This window comes from Ambystoma mexicanum, chromosome 1q (genome assembly GCF_040938575.1).
Source record: "Ambystoma mexicanum isolate Mex_15411 chromosome 1q, UKY_AmexF1_1, whole genome shotgun sequence".
Taxonomy (NCBI): Eukaryota; Metazoa; Chordata; class Amphibia; order Caudata; family Ambystomatidae; genus Ambystoma; species Ambystoma mexicanum.
The window spans coordinates 1,251,853,000-1,251,873,758 of NC_090922.1; the positions used below are offsets into that span (position 1 = coordinate 1,251,853,000).

General features: G+C 47.3%; 1 protein-coding gene across 6 annotated transcripts in view; it reads left to right on the plus strand.

Annotated features, from left to right (window-relative positions):
- Nucleotides 1-20,759, plus strand: part of LOC138545302 (FRAS1-related extracellular matrix protein 1-like) — a 1,530,918-nt gene that overhangs the window by 603,345 nt on the left and 906,814 nt on the right. For all 6 annotated transcript variants that reach the window (XM_069642060.1, XM_069642059.1, XM_069642062.1 and 3 more), the window contains one exon: nucleotides 10,866-11,051. In XM_069642060.1, coding sequence (XP_069498161.1) covers nucleotides 10,866-11,051 — 186 coding nt within the window. The remainder of the gene's footprint in view (nucleotides 1-10,865; nucleotides 11,052-20,759) is intronic.

Genomic DNA, 20,759 nt, shown 5'->3' on the forward strand with positions numbered 1-20,759 from the left:
CTGAGTTGGTTGAGTGCGAGGATTAGATTAGTTCTCGGTGTGTCTGTGTAGTGTGGCTAGCCCCTAGTCGTGTATAGTGGCGATGGTTATGTTGGGGTACCGGGAAGGGGGCTTTGGTTAGTACATCAGTTGGTTTGACAGTGCCTCTGAAGTGCGTGTCTGGTTGCTGCTTGATGGTACCTTCACACGTTCTTGGTTGTGGCCCATCAGACTGCCCCGCCTCCTCTCCAAGCATGGAGGCTGGCTTCGCCTACGGGTTTGAGGTCAGGGGTTGGTTGAACCCAGTGTGTTCCTACTGATTTGTCGGGACAGATGCTTTTTGACCTGTTGTGCAGTTGGCTGCTAAATTGGTGCACAGCTGGTATTATAATACATTTGAGGGAGTGGTGATCTACCCAACGACCGTAGCTATGTGGGTGAGCAATTGTTAGGGTGATGCTTCGATTTAATGCGTTACCTGTATGAGCTTTCCTGAGTGAATGAATTGCACGTGGGGTTGCTTTCCATGGGTCTGTCTCTTGATTGTGCGGGCTACTCTTCGCTGAGAGCAAGGAAAGGACCCCAATACCTTAAAGGAAGGAAGTAAAACACTAGGTCATGTAATATCACAATATTAAGTGCTAAGGAGATGACACCATTCTATTTGCCCTCTAAAATGCTAGTGAATAGGTACTTTTAGTATTGATCGGTTTTATACTGTCTCCAGCTTTGCCAGTAGGTGGAATGGGGGCAAAGCTGCTCGAGTACACCAACTCAAACGAAAAAATTAAAATCCTACTTATGCCTACTTTTAGAAAATATCTCTAACAAGGCAGCTGCACAAAAAGGTAAAAAAGAGTCGGTCTTTTAAAAACAAAAACAGTCTATAAATTACACTATACATACAAATATATAACGTTTTTTTAAATTAAAAGGGTCCTTACTTGTTGCAGGCTGCCTGGTGACCAGGGCTGTCTGGATGATGCCCAGGCAGAATGACACTGGGCTGGTGCCTAAGGTGCAGTTCCTGCCCTGGGCTGCGTATTAGTGGTGGCAGGGGTATTGCGGCCAAAACTGCCAGCAAGCGTAGCCGAGCCCAGTGAGGATATCCCTGCAGTACACCCACTTCACATGGATAACTGCATTACAGTGCCAGAGGCAGCTGCAGTGACGTTGTGCAGCGCTCCTCCTGACGGCTGCGTGGTGCGTTTATGCAGGCCGTGCCATGGTGGTAACAGTTGCATGGTGCACCTTCCAGGTGATGGGGTGCTGCACTGATGACTTACCTGGCAGGATAAACCAGATATTTGTTGATGTGGATTTGTGCCACTGAGCAGGGTGCCACCCAGCCCTCCTTGGTGAGGATTGGACTAATGTCTCAACAGTGCTCTGCCTCCGTGCCTTACATAACGTTCCCTCGCCTGGCACATGAACTAGAGGAACCCTTCATTTTAGGCAGATTCCGGGAGCCCAGGCTGTACCATTGCTCTTTTTTTAAATGTCAAAAGTATGTTCCTTCCATGGCAGCCCCTCATCTAAGGGGATGAGAAATGGGAGTCATTTGCAAACCAGCAATGAAGTGTGGTTCTAACCGGCTAATGTTAGCTCGAGGGTTGGCAACATTTACCCTGAATGATGTTTCTATTTTATGAATGACAGTGATGACCCGTGAATTGATATCAAGCTGATAAACTGAAATATCTGAGGTCTTAATAATTATAAGAAAATATGTGAAGTTTTATTCTACGCACACAGGAATTAAACTATTGTGTGTCTCCAGGAGGAACCATTTCTTACAGGCCAAACAGTTAACATTTCCAACATATTGTATGTGCGGTGTGACAGCCATAATACATAGCTCCCTCAATTTTGTTCAACCACGTATTGATCTACATCCGAAGGGAAGGTGTACCCTGGTCGCTGGTACAACTGGTGATTATAAGACACACATCTTAAATGTGTATATGCCAAAAATAGATAAGCCAGAAGTTTTGTTTAAAGTGCTACTAGAACGATGTCTAGTGATTTAAATATGATAACTTTATGGGTAGGCTATTTCAACAATGTCTGGAATCCATTTGTGGATCGTTCAGGAAGTACGCCGACTTGTAACACAAACCTTAAAAAGTATTTTAGTGTAATATGACCGTATTAATAATGGATGCCAATTTGCATGAGAATTCACGCACTACTCAGGGGTCAACCATTCCTGTTGTATCGAGAAAAACCATGTCCTATGTAAGGGAATGTGACATACTGCTGAGAACGCTTTCAGGTCACGGAGACCTGGCTCCAGGAGTGTTCGGCTCCTGTCCTAGCCCAAACGATTCCGGCTTATTATAAGATCATCCATATTGATAGGTCACCTCCCCAACATGGGGGAGGGGTCGCTGTCATTTTTAAGTCTGACATTTTTGTGTTCTCAGCTTTCCTGTTCTCATGTTTTAAATATGGAGTCCCTGCTGTTCAGATGTGCTTTCTCACTGAGTTTTATGTGCCACCTTTTGGTCATATATCGGCCCTCTGGTCCATCTGCTGACCTATTGGAACCTTTTGTTGACCTTATCGCTGAATTGCAAGGAGCTGGACCCACTCCTAAGCACTTTAGATGTTGTTTTCGCCAACACTGCTTCCCTCTGTGTACAATCGATCGATCCCAAGACCTGGACTGATCACTACCTTGTCACTTGTATAGTTCAGGTCACCTCTGCTTCCCCGAAGACTCGTCCTGAATGGTTCTGGCGCCGCTGTTGGCGGTCGTTTAATTTACAGTTATTGACCCGCACTGTCAAAGACAATTGTATGACAGCCACTGGACCCTCTATGTCCCTTGTCACCACCTCTCTTCTAATGGGTGTTAATGAAGTCGCCCCTTTACACCTCTTCCAACCACGGAGAGTACCCCCGGAACCATGGTTCTCAGATCAGCTGCGATCTGTTAGGCTGGAGGTTAGGAAACTTGAGCGCAAGTGGCGCTCTAAGTATGAAACCTCCGACCGTCTCATTTTTAGGGTGGCGCTTTCAGCTTATCCAAATTGCTAAGAAAGCGTACTATGTGCAAAAAATCGAAAAAGCCTTAAATCGGGCAAGGCTCTCTTTATGGTCATCAAATCTTTATCTTCCGCTTCCGAATGCGCCCCCACCGTTATACCAACGCAGGAGTTATGTGACTCCCTATCGGAATTCTTTATTAATAAGGCACTCACCATTCATGCTAACATCGCAGTCAACCTATCCATTGCAGTCCCTTCTCTCACCATCAAGGGTTTGTATAGCCCCGGTCCCACTTTGGCACTCTTTCTGATCTTCAACGCGGACCTGGTACATAACGCCATGCTGCGGATTAAGTCCTGCTCCCCTTCGAATCTGCTACCTCTGGCAGTGTTGTAGGAGGTGTCGGCTGACCTCCTCAGTGAAATCACCATGTACGTGAACAGTTCTTGTCAGTTGGGGTATATCCCCCTGAGCTGAAAGCTGCCTTGGTCATACCTCTGTTGAAGAAGCCTTCTTTGGGCCCCACTCTCCCCTCCAACTTTTGGCCTATTTCCCTTCTTCCTTTTCTGATGAAGCTTCTTGAATTACTGGTTTCCCCCATTCTGTCCTCTTTTCTTGAGTCTTCTAACTTCCTTGACCCAGCCCAGTCTGGTTTCCGGGTAGAGGTACGGAAAGCGTTCTGGTCTCCGTCCAGGACGACATGGCCAGGCTGGTTGACAGCGGCGGTGTCGGAGCCATGATTCTTCTTGATCTATCAGCGGCATTCGACACTGTTGATCATGCCGTCCTGCTCTCCCGAGCCAGATTGGTGTTTCGGGTCAGGTAATAGCGTGGTTTCAATCTTTTCTGTCGGATTGATCTCAAACTCTCTCTCTTCCCCCGTTCACTTCTAAGGCCTGCCACCTCAGCTGTGGTGTCCCTCAGGGGTCTTCTCTGTCACCCATTCTGTTTAATATCTATATCTTCCTGTTGGTGCCCCTTATGCGCTCCCTCAGCGTCAGGTGCAATTCATATGCCGACGATACTCAGCTGCTGATCCGTCTTGATCTTGATCAGGCGATGGCAGTGGCGTGCTTGAATAAGTGCCTGGCGGCCGTAGGTGAGTGGATGGGCCACAACTGGTTGAAGCTGAATGGGGACAAGACAGAGGTGATGGTGGTCGGTTCCCACCCTGTCCCTTCACTCTGGATCTCCTCCTTTTGGCCCTCTTCTCTGGGCCCACTCCCGGTGTCCTCTACCAAGGTTAAAAACCTGGTGGTCCTTATGACTAACAATTTATCAATGGCAGCTCAGGTATCAGCGGTCTGTCAGACTGGCCATCTTCAGTTGAAAATACTGAGAAAGAACCTCCATCTGATCCCGGACACACTTCGTCCCCCTGTGGTAGCCACCATGATCATGAGTAAGTTGGATTATAGCAACTCTCTTTATCTGACTCAGCCTAAGAGTCTGGTAGGTCGGCTGCAATGCCTCCAAAACATGGCGGCTCGGGTGGCAACTCAGTCCCCTTACGGGGCCCATATTACCGCCATGCCACATTCCTTGCACTGGCTCCCGGTGGTCCAGCGCATTCAGTTCAAGACTCTGTGCATCCTGCACCATGCTCTCTATGACCAGGGAGCAGAATACTTGTGCATTAAGTTTGTACCTGTTCCTAATCGCCCCTTGCGGTCTGCTGCCTCTGGGCTGCTCTCTGTGCCATCTTTTCAGCTCACTCGGGTGGGGGGTCGGGCATTCTCTGTGGCTGCGCTCAGCTCTGGAATACCCTCCCTCTCTCACTGAAGCTATTGCCCAACCATCTGTCTTTTTGAAAGGCTCTAAAAACCCTTCTGTTTTGAGGTTGTGACCCAACCCCTCTCTGGTTGGGTCTCTGGGCTCCTCCCTCGCTAGCGCCATGATGCCTCTGGTTGACCGTGCGCTTTACAAAATCACGTAACATAACAGTCAAATGAGATTGGTAGCATGATTACGAGTTAGATCATTTATGCATGGAGTTTAGACATTCAAGACGCATTTTAAAGATACAGTGTAAAGATCCCAATGTTTAGTGCTACAAAGAAATACTGTAAACCTGGCTGCATTAACTGCAACAGATATATCACGAGAAGGTTATAAGGCTTCTACAAGTGGTGTATGTATGTCGAAGGAGGAACAGATCCCTAAACCTATACATAATAGTATAACCAAACTGAGAAGCAATTTAAAATATCACAAACAGAATATGACACTGCAGACTTGCCAGATCTGCTACATCAGTGATTTGAGGAACTCCAAGAATCGGCAAATACAGACATTCAGTAACCTTAAGGTAAAGGAAACAAGGTAGACAAGTGCTTGCCAAGGGTAGTTTAAGTATGCTAGTGATGACTACTGATGAAGGAATTTATGTTACAGACCACACGCAGATAAACGAGATATTCCAAGATGTCTATCACATACTATACACCTCTAGATTGCAATGTACTGTGGAGTTACTGGAGATTTCCCTGGAACAAATACATTTGTTGTTTGGCACCAGATGGGGATGAGATACAAGAATTCCAAATTGCATAATATGAAATAGAAGAGTCCATTTTGTGTATGCCTAACAATAGAAGGCCTGAAACTAATAGACTCCAGGCTGTTCTTTTTATAACACCTGTACTCATATCCTAATCACAAATCTCTATTTTAACCCCACTGACCAGACCCACACATAAGGGGTATATCGGCCACTTTTACTCCGTATAAATAGGCAAATAGTGCCCAAAAATAAAAATAGGGAGTAAAAACACCACCAACAAAAAATAGTAAACAGAAACGTAGCAGTGTATGCCCCTGTTTTCAACCAAAGTGCTCCATGTATATGTTTGGACCAGTAGTGCATTGTAGTACAAGAGGAAAACATGTATATTATTACAGCCTTATTGGAGTAAGTTAACATATATCTTTTAATGTATATAAATAACTAGGTGCAAAGAAATGATTATAATAAAGTCTTCCGTTTTTCTGTTAACACATATTTTTACTCCCTTTTTAAAAATATTTTTACTGCCACCTTATCTGGAGCAGTGGCATTTGAGATGGTTAAGGCATTTGAACTGGGCCAACACCCTGGTACTATTACTGAGGGTGACCTAATTTTATTATTAAAACAGGGAAACCCAGAAGAGAAGTGTTTCGTATTGACCACTGCCGATGTTGAATACAGACTATAACATTCGAGAAAAGGTTCTGTCTAGCCGGCTATCGTGGTATGCCCTGGAAGATCCACCAAATTTGAACCTGTGTGGATTATGTCCCTCAATCACTATGCTGGACTCATCCCATTATGCAGTGGTGGCCTTTCTCGATGCTGAGAAGATTTGTGAACTGAACTTTGCTTGAGATGTTCTAGCTAAATTGCTGAAACCAAATACTATACACAAATCCAGTGGCTATAGTGATGAGGAATTTGTATATCTCCCCCAGTTTTATACGTTCGCGAGGCACACGTTTGGGTTGCCCTCTGTCACCACTCATGTTTCCTCGTGCAATAGAGCCAGTTGCCCAACTGCTGCGACACACATTCTCACCGTGGAATGAAAACCCTTTCAGGTTGGTTCTTTCATTTCGTTGTACACAGATGACATGGTGATTTATATACTAACCCGCAATGTAGTGTACTTCTAATTGCCTCTGACATAACCCAGTGTTAACAGAATGGAAGCCCGTAATAACACAATTAGAAAATAAAATTGACAGCTCACTCTGCCTCTCTCCATGTTAAGTAGAATAATCCGTTGTCCTCCTAAACTTGAATACATGTTCCAGGTACATTAAATTCCTTGTGCAATTCTTTACTCAATTGAAGAGTTTGTTTATTAGACACACACAGGGAGGCAAATAAACATGGTTGAAATGGGAATGTGTCCCAAAGTCACATGACGGGAAAGAAGTACCAGCCCCTGATCTCCAAAGGAACTGTCTGGGATCACGGGCTCATTTTTTCTACTTGTGGTTTCACACTTGTGATGCTGGAAATGCATTGGAGGAACAGGGCCTCCCTGTCCTTGTCCTGTAGTCCTTTTTAATGTGTGTTCTGTATTGTTTTCTGCCCAGGAGTCCACGTGGGGCTCCTGGCAGTGCAGCGCTTCCTGTTTTTGGTTTGGTGTACAGACCCATGGGATACCCTTATGGCACCCATGGGTGGGGGTACAACCCTGTGCCCCTAGCTTATGTTTTTGGGCACCTGTGTGTGTGTGGCCCACAGAGCAGGTTATGGGCTGGTGGCAGATCCATGCTGAAGTTGAGAAATGCTATGCGTATCCTCCATTTTGGGATACCCAGACCCTGCCATTGGAATCATTTGATTCCTGATAGGAAACGAGATGGCTCCCGTGGCCTCTTTCTTTCTATTGTCTGTTACCTTGTTTTCCCAAAGACCTGGGAAGCCCTGACTCTATCCCTTCCCCCTGACTGGCTGTTGGGTGGAAGTTCCATATATGGTATTGTAGTGAAGTCCAGGCCAGACTGGCTGGAGCCTTCCCAGTGACTGTATATTGTGGGTACACCCTGTGGGTGGGACCTGCTTGAATGGAGTGTGTGACCAATATGCACTTCTTGTTGTGGATGTCTGGTTTCTAGTAAGAAACATAATGACTGAGACAGCCCTGCCAGAACTGGTATGAATGCAGTGTGTAGTGTTGAATGGCTGGCTACTTGTCCCAATACACATTCCTTGTTGTGAGTGTATGCTAGGGAGGAGAATGACCTGAATGCACTATATGCCTGATTGGATGACTGATTGCTGAATGCCCTTCTGAGTGATTGGTTGCCTGAGTGTGACCCAGCAGAATGAATAGGAGATCAACTAGTATATCTGGGGGCCTCTCACTGCTAGAAATCATTCAGAAGCTGAAGTAGAAACTGACATTGAAACTGACACCGTTCAGAAGCTGAAGTCGGAATGGACGCTTGATCTCGAAGCTGAGCCCGAAGAAGAAGGTTGACTGCTGTTAACTTCACGCAATCTGAAAGCCGATGTGACGTTGAGACTGATCCAAGGTAGGACCTGGTTAGGCACCCTCTTCCCGTGCTCCGAGGGACCATCGAGCATCGCTAACCTTCGCCGAAGCTCCCTGGAAGTCAGACCCTCGACAGGCTACCGACCAGAGACGGGTACCGCCGAGGAGAATGAAGAGAAGCACCGGACATTCCGTCCACCGTCATCGACCAGGGTTCGCAGGTTTGCTATAATCGCTGGAGGCCTTTCGAAGCTGTGTTGCCCAGAAGCGGGGACCGCTTGACGCCGGACCGTCGACGACCGAAGCCGCAAAGCTCCATTGATTAAGACATTGTGATTCCCGGACGCGCTTGTCGCTGGAGAAGGCCTGGCCATCGATGTGCCAAGGAGCATCCGACTGTGGGTTTCCCGCCACCCAAAGACCGTAGAGACGCCGGACGACTCGACACCCTTGCTGGGCCACAGTTCTTCACGATTCTTTGCGGTCCTGAACTATCGACATTGACGTGCCCCGCACACATCTTCCTTGCAGGACGTCTTCGAACAGTTGTCGATGAGCACCGCCGGGACCGAAGCTGCCGCCTCCACGCCAAGTTCACTTTCTTTGAGGGATCTCGATGATCCGTGGCTCCTGCTTTAAAGGGAGCCACTCAAGAAGGATCCGTTGACGACCCGTCGTCGAACTCAGCTATTCCAGGTACATTGGGGGTGGTAGAAACATTGTAGAAGGAAATAAGACTAATTGAACAATATATGGACTGGGCTTGTAGTGTATCTTTATTTTACAGGTTGCAAAGGTGGGGGGGATCTCCACACAGAACTGTGTCTAGTGGTAGGGGCCTGTATTCTGCCAATTGTTCTAACCAACTGCTTTCCTCGTATGTCTATTGTTGGTTACCTTTATTTATTGATTTGTGTGACATTTAACCAGAGTTCAGTTGATGCACTTTAATGAAATCTGATAATTGTGGTACCACTTAGAACTGTATATATTTGCCATTGTATATTAACTGAGCACAAAGTGAGTTATTGTGATTGTGTACATAACCGTGAAACTTAATTATATAAAGACTGTATTTTAACTAATACAGTGTCTGGAGATTCCTTTGAGGGTGCTTGGGGACTGCAATGTACTTAAGAACCAGCCTGCATCACCTCCTGAGAAGCTAGGCCTCGATTGCTCGACCACATCACCAATAATAGATATTCTTGGCTGGGGTCCTCTATGCCTCTCCTCTGCCATATAGAGAGCAGGAGTACAGACACCCCCCTCCAGTCCTTACAAAACTGACATAGACTTGCCCTGTGTGTAGATGTAGAAAATTCTAATTGAGCCGGCGTTGTTGACCACGTCACCAGCTGTTAAACTGGACCGTCCACAGACAGGCCTGGATCTGGGAAAAAGTGCACTATGAGCAAGTTTCACCTAGGCAGCTTGATACACATTTTATTTTGTTTTCCCTTCAATTCCACTGCCGAAGAGTACACGACTTGGAGAGAATGTTCGATTCAAATATTAGCAGAACATGGAAGCATTTATCACTAAATGGACAGGCATATCTTTTAAAGCATAAGAAGCACAATCTGAAAGTGATATCCTTTCATATCATAGGATGAGGATGACTCTTAAGAGTCACTGGCCAGAATTTCCAAAACCACATGTCACAAGTGAAAATGCGAACAATTTCGGGGACTGCAACTGAAGCGAAAATGTGCCCCCATACATTCAGAGCAAGAGACGACGCAAGCTGCTGCCTCGCGCCATGATCAAATAAAGAAATATACTCCCGTGCAACCATAGCAAAGCACGCTGGGCCCAGTCATGCAAACTCTCCAGAACTCTCACTATCAGGCTGAGATTATACTTGATTCACTTCAAATCTGTGCACCGATCACACAACACACTGGCCAGACCTGGGGCACTGGCTGCTCCTAAATCGGATGAAGGTCAAACATGTAATCTCTCACCATGAGGTTTTTGCATATGGTTTGCTCTCATATAAAAAATGATTGTGAGCTGGGAAAACATGTGCAAACATTCCGAGGTGCACTTAATGGAGCACTGTCCACAATAGATGGTTTATTAGGTTTGTTCGCAGATGAACCACTCAACAAAAATGTGTTGGGTTGATTCTACTATTACTTAAACATAGAATACCACTGCTTTGGAGCAATTAAAAGATTCCAGGGGTGAGCACTGGCTCAAATATATGATCAATGCGCCTGCCTCAGAACAGTCTGTTGCAGCCTCCTACACATGTATTTCAGCCCAAAGGAAATATTTCAAAAGTCGTGTACATATTTAAACCGTGTGCTTGAAGAAGTACACGATGCAGGGGTCTGAGGAGATGATGACTACACATGAGGGGCGCAGGCACTCCTTTCTACACAACGCAAATCCTGAATATGGAATATATCTAATGGTGGTGGGGTACCAATTAAAGGACGAAATAACTCTATCACAAGAGCTCTACTGGGAGTATTCATTTGTTTTCATTTTTAAAGCGCTCACACCGCCTGGAGGCATCGAGGCGCTGTTACAGAATTTGTTTGCGCTTAAACACCCAGAGGTTTCTAAGCAGGACACAGGGATCGAACCTGTGTTGGTTAGTGTCTTGCATCTAAGGCGAGCACGTTGCCACTGAGCCATCCTCCTGGGACAGTGTGATTAATTGGCATCCATGATTGCACTTGAATTGTTGCTAGTGAAACATTCACAATGTATACAACTCAATAAAACGTTTTAATAAATTCATTGTTTTTTCTAAGGTGGTCATATAGTTGCCATGCATACAATATGGGCATCTGATTTTGGAATTTATCTTCTGCCTTATTTGTTGGTGTCAACCCATCGATTCCAAGGTAATCACGGTGCAACCTGATGGCATGTGATGTCTTCTATTTTCAGGAGAGATGTTCATAGTGGATGAGGGGTCTTCGGCCTGTGTCACTTTGGATTATCTGCGTGCTGCTGATGACGACACACTTTCCGAGGAGCTAACCTTCATCCTGGAGACCACCCCCCAGTTTGGTTATCTAGAGAATACCCTTCCAACGCCTGGTTATGAGAAGAGTAATGCTGGAATAAACATACGTAAGAGCAATGTCGTTGTGGGAGCTGTAACTGGTATTTCCAATCAAATGGTTGGTTGCATGTTCAGATTCAACCACATTCCATGGGAATGGGCTATGTAGTCTAATGTTACCAAGCATTGAAAAAGCCAATATGTCTGTTTTTATCATGTAGAGGATACAATATATTTTGTTATATCCCCCCACAAGACAAATGGTTTATAATTTACAAAGCTAGACTTATTGGTGTCCTGTTTCTGCCTGGGCAGGTGTTTTGAGAGGGGCCCCAGCACATAGTACACAGCTAGGGAGAAACAACAAATGCACACATGCAAGGACACACTGCAGCAGAGAATGCAAAGAGCATACTGAGGAGTGAACTGCCTTTATTCTTGGCGCCAGCAGAATGCCAAGCCCGAGATGATTGCAATGCGCATGCGCGAGCATCGTGCAACCCCATTGGTGGGACATGCTCCGTGACAGACCCACACAGCTTCCCTCAATCATGTCCCTGCCAGGACATGACCTCTCCCCCCTTCGGGCAAAACAGAAAGTCACTCACTGTTAAGTGTTCTCTATATTTCTTCAATTAGGCGCACTGGTCTTCTGAAGCATCTTGCAGGCCTCGCCGGACACGCTGCAGGTGCTTCTTTAGAGTCATCCCACAATCTCTCATTAAAGGATGCTGCTTGCTATCTTCCACATAGCTTTCTTGATCCTCTTTGTAGAGCATGAAATTAGATGCATTTCGAGTGACTACTCGCTTGAGGGAATGAGCAGCTGTCATTATTCCTTTCACGTGCCATATCATCTGATGATATGGGTCAAATATCGCCTCTTGTCCTGCAGTCTGCATTTCTTTTTTTACATTTATAAAGCACACTAAACCTGTAGGCATCAAGGCGCTGTTGCAACCAGTTACACTTAGTCTTGAGTGGAAATGCAGAGTGGGTTGGGGGAAATGTTGGAGGGATATATGGTCAGGCAGGGACGAGGCCCTTAAGCACAACGTTAGTTGAAGAGCAATGTTTTCAGTGTTCTCCTGAACACCCAGTACGATTGTTCTGCTTTTCCAGAAGGTGGGAGAGCGTTCCAATGTCTAGCTGCAAAGGTAGGGAAGCTTTCCCCGCCTGCTCTGGATTTTTAGAATTTAGGAAGAAGCAGGCTGTTCGTGTATGCCGATCTGAGTAGTCTTTCTGATTGGGCTCTGTTGAACTACTGGGAGTGGTAGGGTGGGGCTGATTTGTAGAGGCATATATGTGTGATGGAAAGAGCCTTGAAAATGATTCACTCTCGAACAGGGAGACAGTGGATCTCTTTCCTGGTGGCAGAGATGTGCTCTCTTTTGGCAATGTTAAGGGCAGCCCTGATGGCATTGTTCTGGATCACCTGCATCTTGCTGATATTGTGTTGTGAGGTGCCTGCGAAGAGGGCATTGCAGTAGTCTAGCCTTGCCCTGATGATTGCTCTGGCAATGGTAAGGTGACTGTCCTGGGAGAGGAAGGCTCTGCAGGCATTAATGAGCTTTGTGGTGTGGGCAGTGGATGATGCAATAGCATTCACCTGGCGTGTGAGTGAGAGGGTGGCATCGAGCTAGACTGCAAAGGGCCTTAATTGAAAAGGATACAGTGATTTGTATGCCGTCAATATTTTTATTTTGCATTTTTATGTTGAAGGATGAGTAGGTGGGGTTGAGTTTCTTAATTGCAGGCGAGAGGCGGACCAAGAGGAGCTCTGTCTTTTCATGAATGAGGCAGAGTCGGTGTGTGGCCATCCAGGCATGGATGTTGGAGTACACTTTAAGTGCATGCGTGACATTTAAGTAGTTGCCGGTCAGTGGGAGGAGAATCTGTCATCGGCATAATTGGTGTAGAAAAGTAAGTCAAGTAATTCAAACAGGGATTGGTGAATATATTGTATAGGGTGGAGGCTACGCATGATCCTTGTGGGACTCCACAGGGAATGGGCTTGTGTGGGTCATTGCGATTGTCTACGAACACTCTCATGGAATGGTCCATCAGGAAAGATGCGACACAGGCCGTCTCCTTGGGTGAGAAATGGGCTGATGTGGTGAGGTGGTGGCAGAGTATGTGTTGGTCGACGAGGTTGAATGCTGCTGAGAGGTCTAGTATAAAGAGGAGAGTGGGCGCACCTTTGTCTCTGAACTCGCCAGCTGGTTCTTCAGGTTGAGCAGGGCAGACTCAGTGCTGTGGCCAGGCCGGAACCCTGATTTTTGCGTTCCTCGGATGTGGTGGGCCTCAAGAAAATGCTGGTTTTGCGTGTAGGTTGCTCTGTCTAGAATTTTTCTATAGAAAGTGGTAGTTGTTAGCGATGGTTGGGTCGAGGGAAGCTTTCTTGATTAGTGGGACCCAGGCTTCTTTAAGGCCGGCGAGTACAAGGCCGGTGGCATAGGAACAGTTAATGAATTTGGTGCTGAATGGGATGAGGGATTCTGAGTATTCCTTGACAATGGATACTGGGCAGGCGTCTCCTTTGCACCTGGTGGGTTTCAGGCTGTTTTGGATGGTGGCCAATTCGTTTTCAGACAGGTCTGAAGTTGAATAATGGGGTCTGTTCAGGGGTTCGTCTAGCATGGTCAGGAGCATGTGCAGAGGTGGGTGAGTGAGGACATTTGGGAAGGGATTGTTTCTGGAGGATTATTGTGTGCAGCAGATCTATTTTGTTCAACAGGGCATTCTGTATCTTAGTGCACCAAGCTACATCTTTGGTGATGGCTAGAGGCGGAGCAGCTGGCGTTTCCAGTTCTCTTAGAATGTTGATCTCTCTTGTGCTGGAGTCATGTTGGTGATTCTATCGTTAAATGAGATAGCTTTACCTGTGGTAATTGCTTGTCTGTATGTTATGGAGGCGCTGACCTAATGGATTTTGTGCACATCTATGGGGCTATTCCTCCAGTTGGCTTTGTCTGTGTGTTTTTTGGCTCGGAGCTTGAGGAACTCTGGTGTAAACCAGGCGTTGGCATGCCTTGCTTGTTTGGGTTTGCATTGGGTGAGGGGTGAAACGGTGTTAGCCGTGGTGGTGAAAGTCCTGGAGTTAAGGTCTGCTGGTGTGTCAGGGTCATTGGAATGGAGATTTAGGGGCTTCAGATCCTGTAGCAGTGGTGCAATGGCATCTTTTGAGAGTACAGGATACAACGTGGTAGTCAGACCAGGGACAAGGGATGTTGTTCCCAATGGCAATGTGGAAACTAAGGTCCGCTATCCAGTCGAGGGTATGGCCATGGGTGGGGTCATTGCAGTGAGTGAAGCCCAGTGCAGTGAGTGAGTTGGCTACCGAGGCAGCATTGATGTCCAAGGGGTCATTGAGGCCAAGATTAAGGTCACCTAGTAGTGTAGTTTTGGTTGTAGGCTTGATGTAGGAGCCTAGGTGTTGAAGGAAGTCCTCCTGAAATGATAGGATTGGTCCTGGAGGGCGATATGTGATTTTGAGTGTTTGTTTTTGAGGTGGCGATTTTGATGGAGAGTAAGTCGCAGTTCCCAAACAAGGAGGTAATTATGTGTCTGATTGAAAGGGTTTCTTTTGCAATCAGGGCAACGCCATCCCCCCTTTCCACTAGGTCTGTCTATAGCATAGCCAGACGGGACTGCTAGGGAATGTGCTGGTCTGGATGCTGCATGTAGCCAGGTTTCAGTGGTGGCCAGGAGGTCAAGATTGAGGGTACTAATAAGGCTATTAATTGATGAAGGCTTTCTTTAGAGGTTGTTGTTGTGTGGTGTTTGAGGAGTTGTATACGGTGGATGAGATGCCTATGTTGGTTCTGGTGGCAATTGGCGAGGGGCAAGGTGTAGTGGTGTTATGCTGGTTGGTGTAGGGACGGGGGGTTGTAGAGGGCTGGTGCGCAAGGCGGGGAAGTAAGCTTTGCTAACTGGCGTGCATGGGAGCATATGCCAATGTGCAGATTCCTGTTAGCCCTATGCTGGGACCCTAAGGCGGTAGGAAGGTTCCAGGTCCTGGAGCGTAACCTGGAGTTCCTATGAGTGTTGGAAATCGAGATGGACATGGTAGTATTGGTGGACCAATGCGCAGTGGCTTAGGTGCAGTTAACATGATGTAGCGTATGAGAGGTGTTTGGTAAGTGTTCAGGGGTAGGGCTGTGTGGTGGCTCAATGCGAGCTGCGCCGGCAGCCTTGAGGGTGGATTGTGATGTTGAGATGGTGGAGTGGGGAGGAGTGGTGATGATGAATGTGGAGGTGAGAGGTGGAGTGGAAGCAGAGTTGGTGCGGAGCCTAGGATCTTTACCGTAGCACAGTCAAGGCACAAGGTGCACAAGTTCCTGGGTAGTGGGTAGCCTGGAGCATTGAAGATGAGTGCAGGCTTGCCTTCACCAGTGCTGATAGTGTTCCATGCTGGCAGGTGGTCCATATAAGGTTGTGCCCTTGGCACCGCATGGACCCGGCGTAGACCGGCAGAGATGCTGAGGGCCATCTCGCTTGGCCTTAAGTCGTGGCCTTGTGGAATGGCCGGCATTACTTTCTGCCACTTTTCTTGGCCTCTGCACCTTCAGTCACGCTGGGTCCCACATCCCAGCGGGACACCGTCAACCCACTGCAGCAGGTCGGTAGTAGTTGAAGAGTGTGCAACTCCCAAAGTGATCAGCAGGTGGGACAGGTATCTAACGCCAGTCTCAGGGTCACGACACCCAGCTTGTAAGTGCTTTAAGGCCCAGTGTCAGCCGGGATCCAGGGAGGCAACCCAGTCACCGCCAGCAGTGTATACTCGGATGGGGAATATGGTGGTAGGTGGTGCACATGGTATGTCCCCTGTGGCGTCCGTCCGCAGGGCCCTCAGACACTATATTCAGTCAGTGGTGGCCACTCAATCCACCACCAAGCGAAGTCCAAAGCTGCTAGTCCACGCCTTCCAATGTTACTGGCAACCCCTGCCCTGCACTTACTCTGTGTGTCTGCACTGTGCTCACAGGCCTGGTTCTCACCTCAGGGGCTCACTGTCCATATCAGGACTCTCCACCAAAATTTCAGGGCCACCAGGTCCCCAGCGCTCCTCAGGCCATAATGGCCCCCAGGGGCACTCTGTTCAAATCCAGGCAGTCCTCCAAACTCTCAGGGCCACTGTTATCCCAGTAGCTCCAACGGCTACCCCCAGCACTCCCCAGGCTGCATCGGTCCAGTTAGCTTAACTCAGGCAGAGTCTTTAATGCACAGGTCTTGCTGGGCAACAGCTGCACATCCAGGGTAACAAAAATCAGTTTGCCCCTTCCTAAGTTCTGCAGGGCTCAGCGCGCCAAGGGTGAAGTGGGCACCCGCCAGCAAACAGTGGAGTATCCTGCCGGGCAGCAGGGATGTGCAAGTGTCTCCACCGGGCACCCTCTCTCTCCCCGTGCCAGTTCACACTGCGGCCCACAGCCCAGCCCATGTTGTAGGCAGCAGCAGCTCAACATAGCCCATAGCACCGGGCCCTGTGGACCCACAGGCTTCAGTCAGGAATCATAATGTACAGAAGCCTTGCTTCTGTCCGTGCGCACCAGGGTCACAGCTGCAATCAGTGTTGGGCTCAGTGGATTGCTTAGTGAAAGCCTGCACTGGACGGAGCTCAAATGAAACCCGCCATGCTGGACGGCTGCCGGAAGGTGCTAACATACGAGCACTATGTCTCCCACATGTATTTTGGAACTCTTAGCCTGTCTTCTGCTGTCTGCATATTCCTTCATTTCCTGTTTCTTGCCGGCATCCATTTCTCAAAGTTCTTTTGTGTCTTCGCTGAGGTCACTTGCTAGGTGGGTAAGCCTTGTTCTTATTTCCTGCCAAACAATAGTTCTGAAGGACTTTTCCCAGTTGTGCCATGAAGTGAGCTTCTGTAATCCCTGACCCAGTTGCACATGGCTTGGTTTAGTGACATAGATCGTAGGTCATTTTGCTGAAGGTCTCGTTTTAGACTGCTCATAAATCTTTCCACCATGACATTTCCCTGAGGCCATAGTGGAGTGACCTTCCTATGGCGGATTCCCATCTATTGCATGAATTTTGCAAACTCCAGGCTGCTGAAAGGTGGACCATTGTCCGACTTCAGGAATGCCCCAGGCAGAGAAGATGTTGTGCAACACTGGTATGACATTGCTAGCTGCGGTGGATGATATCCTATGTACGAGAGGAAATCGAGAATACTCGTCCATAATGACCAGCCAATATTTATTGTCTCTGAAGGGCCCAAAGAAGTTAAAGACCAGGTGGGTCCATAGGAGCTCTGGCATGTCGGACAAGGGTTCTGAATGGCTGGGCCTAGAGGTGCTCTGACACAAGTGACACGCATTGACTGTGTGTTCCCCCATCTGGTTTATTCCTGGGAACCACATGGTGTCCTTGGTCTGTCTTTTTGTGGCTTCCATCCCCCGGTGACCTTTGTGTGCTAGATTTACGACCTGTGGTCGCAAGCCTGTGGGAAACACGATTCGGTGTCCTCGCACGACAAGTCCTTCGGCAGATATCAACGGCTCATCTCATACATGCCGGTATGCATTCAGTTATGCAGAGGAGCTGTTTCCGTCTTGACTGCTTCTAATACCTGTGTCTCTCCATCTTCTGGACTTGATAAAGTCCTGCACTTTCCTTAACATGATGTCTTCTCTCATGTGATCCAGTACTACTTTTGTCGCGATTGCCCTTGGGGGACCGTGATGAGTGAGGAAATTGATGTATTCTTCTGCCATCGAGGTGTTGGAGGACCGGTCTGGCAGTGGATGTTGAGTCATGAAATCAATCGGTTTGTACTCCTTCACTGGTTTGTGAATGATCTTGAAATTGAAGTCTTGTAGCCCTCGGCCCCATCTTTATATTCGTGAGGGCATCTTGCATTGAGATCTTCCGTAGATGGTCACCAGGTCTGGTTGATCTGTCACAATTGTAAATGGATTTCCTAGAAGGAACATTTGAAAGCGCTCACATGCCCACACAACTGAAAGTCCTTCTTTTGCAGGTTGAATATCTTGTTTCTGCATCTGACAAATGCTAGCTTATGTGATAACTGTCCTAGGAGTTTCTCGCCCTGACCGATGTTGCACTAAGATTCTTCCAAGACCAATGGGTCTTGCTTCGATGGTTACCTCTGTGCACATGCCTGGATCAAAATATGCCATGTGTTCTGCTGAGGCAATGTCGTTCTTTATTTGCATGAATGCTTCCTCTCATGGTTGCAACCATTGAAAAGTCTGACCTTGCTTGGTGAGCGTTCTGAGGGGGGCACTAGTACTTGCAAATTCTCTAAGACATTGACTGCAATAGCTTGCCATTCCTATGAAAGACCTAACCTTGCTGACATCTATGGGACGGGAGATCTCTGCAATAGCAGCAACTTTGCTATGGTTAGGACTAATGCCCTTGTGAGAAAATGAGACCATAAAATTTGAGGTGAGACTTCTGGAAAGCGCACTTTTCATGATTAAGCGTCAGCCCTGCCTCTACCAGTGCTGAGCACACTTGTCGCAGGGCCTGAGCATGATGTGCACTGGTGGCTCCGAAGATCAAAATATCATCACTGTTGTTGTAACAGTTATTCACATGACGAATTACCATCCTCACGCTTTCCTGGAAGATCTTGGCTGTCGAGAGAATGTTAAAACGGAGTCTCTTGTACCAGAAGAGGTCAAAGTGCGTGGCAAATGTGGTGATGTACTGAAATTGTTCATATATTCTGATCTGATGATATCCCTTGTTTAAGTCAAGTTTTGAGAACACTTTAGCCCTGTTCAGTAGGCTAATCATGTCGTCTAAGTGCATTCCCAGATGCCTTTCTTGGCCAATTCGTGGACAACTTCCCATGATTTCGTATCGTATTGGGCCCTTCGCTGCCTACTGAAAAACCTTAAGATCAGATAGTATTAACTCTGGGGGAGGTGTCCTCTTATGATACTCCGAAATGACATTTAGGATGGCACCTGTGTCGATGACGAATTTAGCCTGATGATCTCCTACTACCAAATTGATGTCGCTCTCAGGTGACGTCAGCGCGATCATCATGTATACATAGTCGCGCTGAGTGGCCTCTATGGAGGGCAAGGGCAATGGAGACCTTCCTGTCTGACATGTCTCGCAAGATCTCCTCCTGCACCTGCATCTCTTCTTAACCCAGCGTTGCATAGACCAGGATCTTGTTTGGTGGTTGTGAAGTTGTACCCCTCTGGTTGGGAAATTGCCAGGTGATTTTCTCAGCCACACGTGGTATGTCCAAATGCAGGACACTTCACCCCTTCATGATGAGGAAATGGGAGGCGACACCGATGGCATCTCCCAGCTGAAGCAGGCCCCCTTCATGTGTTGCTGGTTGTATACGTGCTTCGAGTTACTTGCAAGACTTGGTATATCTGTATCTGTTCTCTTCCAGGGGCCTTGGTTGTTTCGATTTGCAAGGCCTGTATGTCTGCTCTAGTTTACGTTCTGGCCATTTGTAATATGGTGGCTAGAGGGAGTGGTTCTCAGAGTAGTTTCTTTCTAAATTAGGACGACAGTCATCCTCCGATGATCGTCAATCTGATCGCCTCCTCATTCGTGAATTTGTGGAATTCGTAATGCGCCAATAGTTAGTGTTGACGAATTGGGAAAGTGTCCATGGATTCACCCAGTATTTGGCATGCTGTGTTGAAGGTATGCCTTTCGTGGTCAATGTGGCATTGTGGGTCAAAGTAATTAGTGCTTTGTTGAGACCTGCGTACGTGTCAACCTCTTACGGTGGGAAAGTAAGTATTGGGTCCTCTACCTCATCTCCTACTAAGTTCATCAGCAATCTCCTGGCAAATTTGTCAGGCACATTCTCACTATGAGCTTGTAGATGATTCTCAAATCTCCTCATCCTCCTTTCCCAGTGCGGTCCCAGTGCTTGCTGATTGCCTATGTCAAATGGCCCAGGTCAGCGAAAAGCTGTTGCACTGCACACCTCTTCTTCACTTGGCTCACATCTGACATTTTCGGAGTGAAATGTACTCCTTGCACCTTGAGGTTCAGATGGTGCTGTATAACGGAGGGGGACTTCAGTTGTTGTCGTTAGTGGAGAAAATCCCACCTTTGTCGCCATTGTCTTGTTTCTGCCTGGGTGGGTGTTTGAGAGGAGCCCCAGCACTTAGTACACAGCTGTGGAGAAACAACACACACACACACATGCAAGTGCACACTGCAGCAGAGAATGCACAGAGTTTACTGAGGAGTGAACTGCCTTTATTCTTGGCGCCAGCAGAATGCCGAGCGCAAGATGATCATCCCCATTGGTGGGATGTGCTCCGTGACGGAGCCACACAGCTTCCCTTAACCATGGCCCTGCCAGGACATGACAATTGTCTTTGCCAATGTTTGCTTTAAATATTGCTTTTCTTTAGCAAAAATAGGATGGGCATCACGTGAAAGACGAAATAACCCAAATTATTATTAAATGAGCTCTGGTGTGAGGTGGTTCGAAATGGTGAAACAGGAAGATCTGCTCTTTATTACCTAAATATGTTCGTCATGGAAACTGTTTGCTGGGCTCCAATACAAACATGCAGGACTTTCCTAATTACATTTGACAGTTTTACCTCTCTGAGTGTGGTCTCTGTTTAAGGTCATGGTTGCGCACATTATTCCAGAAACTAGGGTGAGGAGCAGGGTCTGAGCCAGCTTGCAAATGAAAACGGGTTTTCTCAATAAGGGCAACCTCGTTCAACAATGGCATTAGATGTTGCTGCTTTTCTAAAGCAAATTGAACTTAAAACACACAGCACGTGCACATG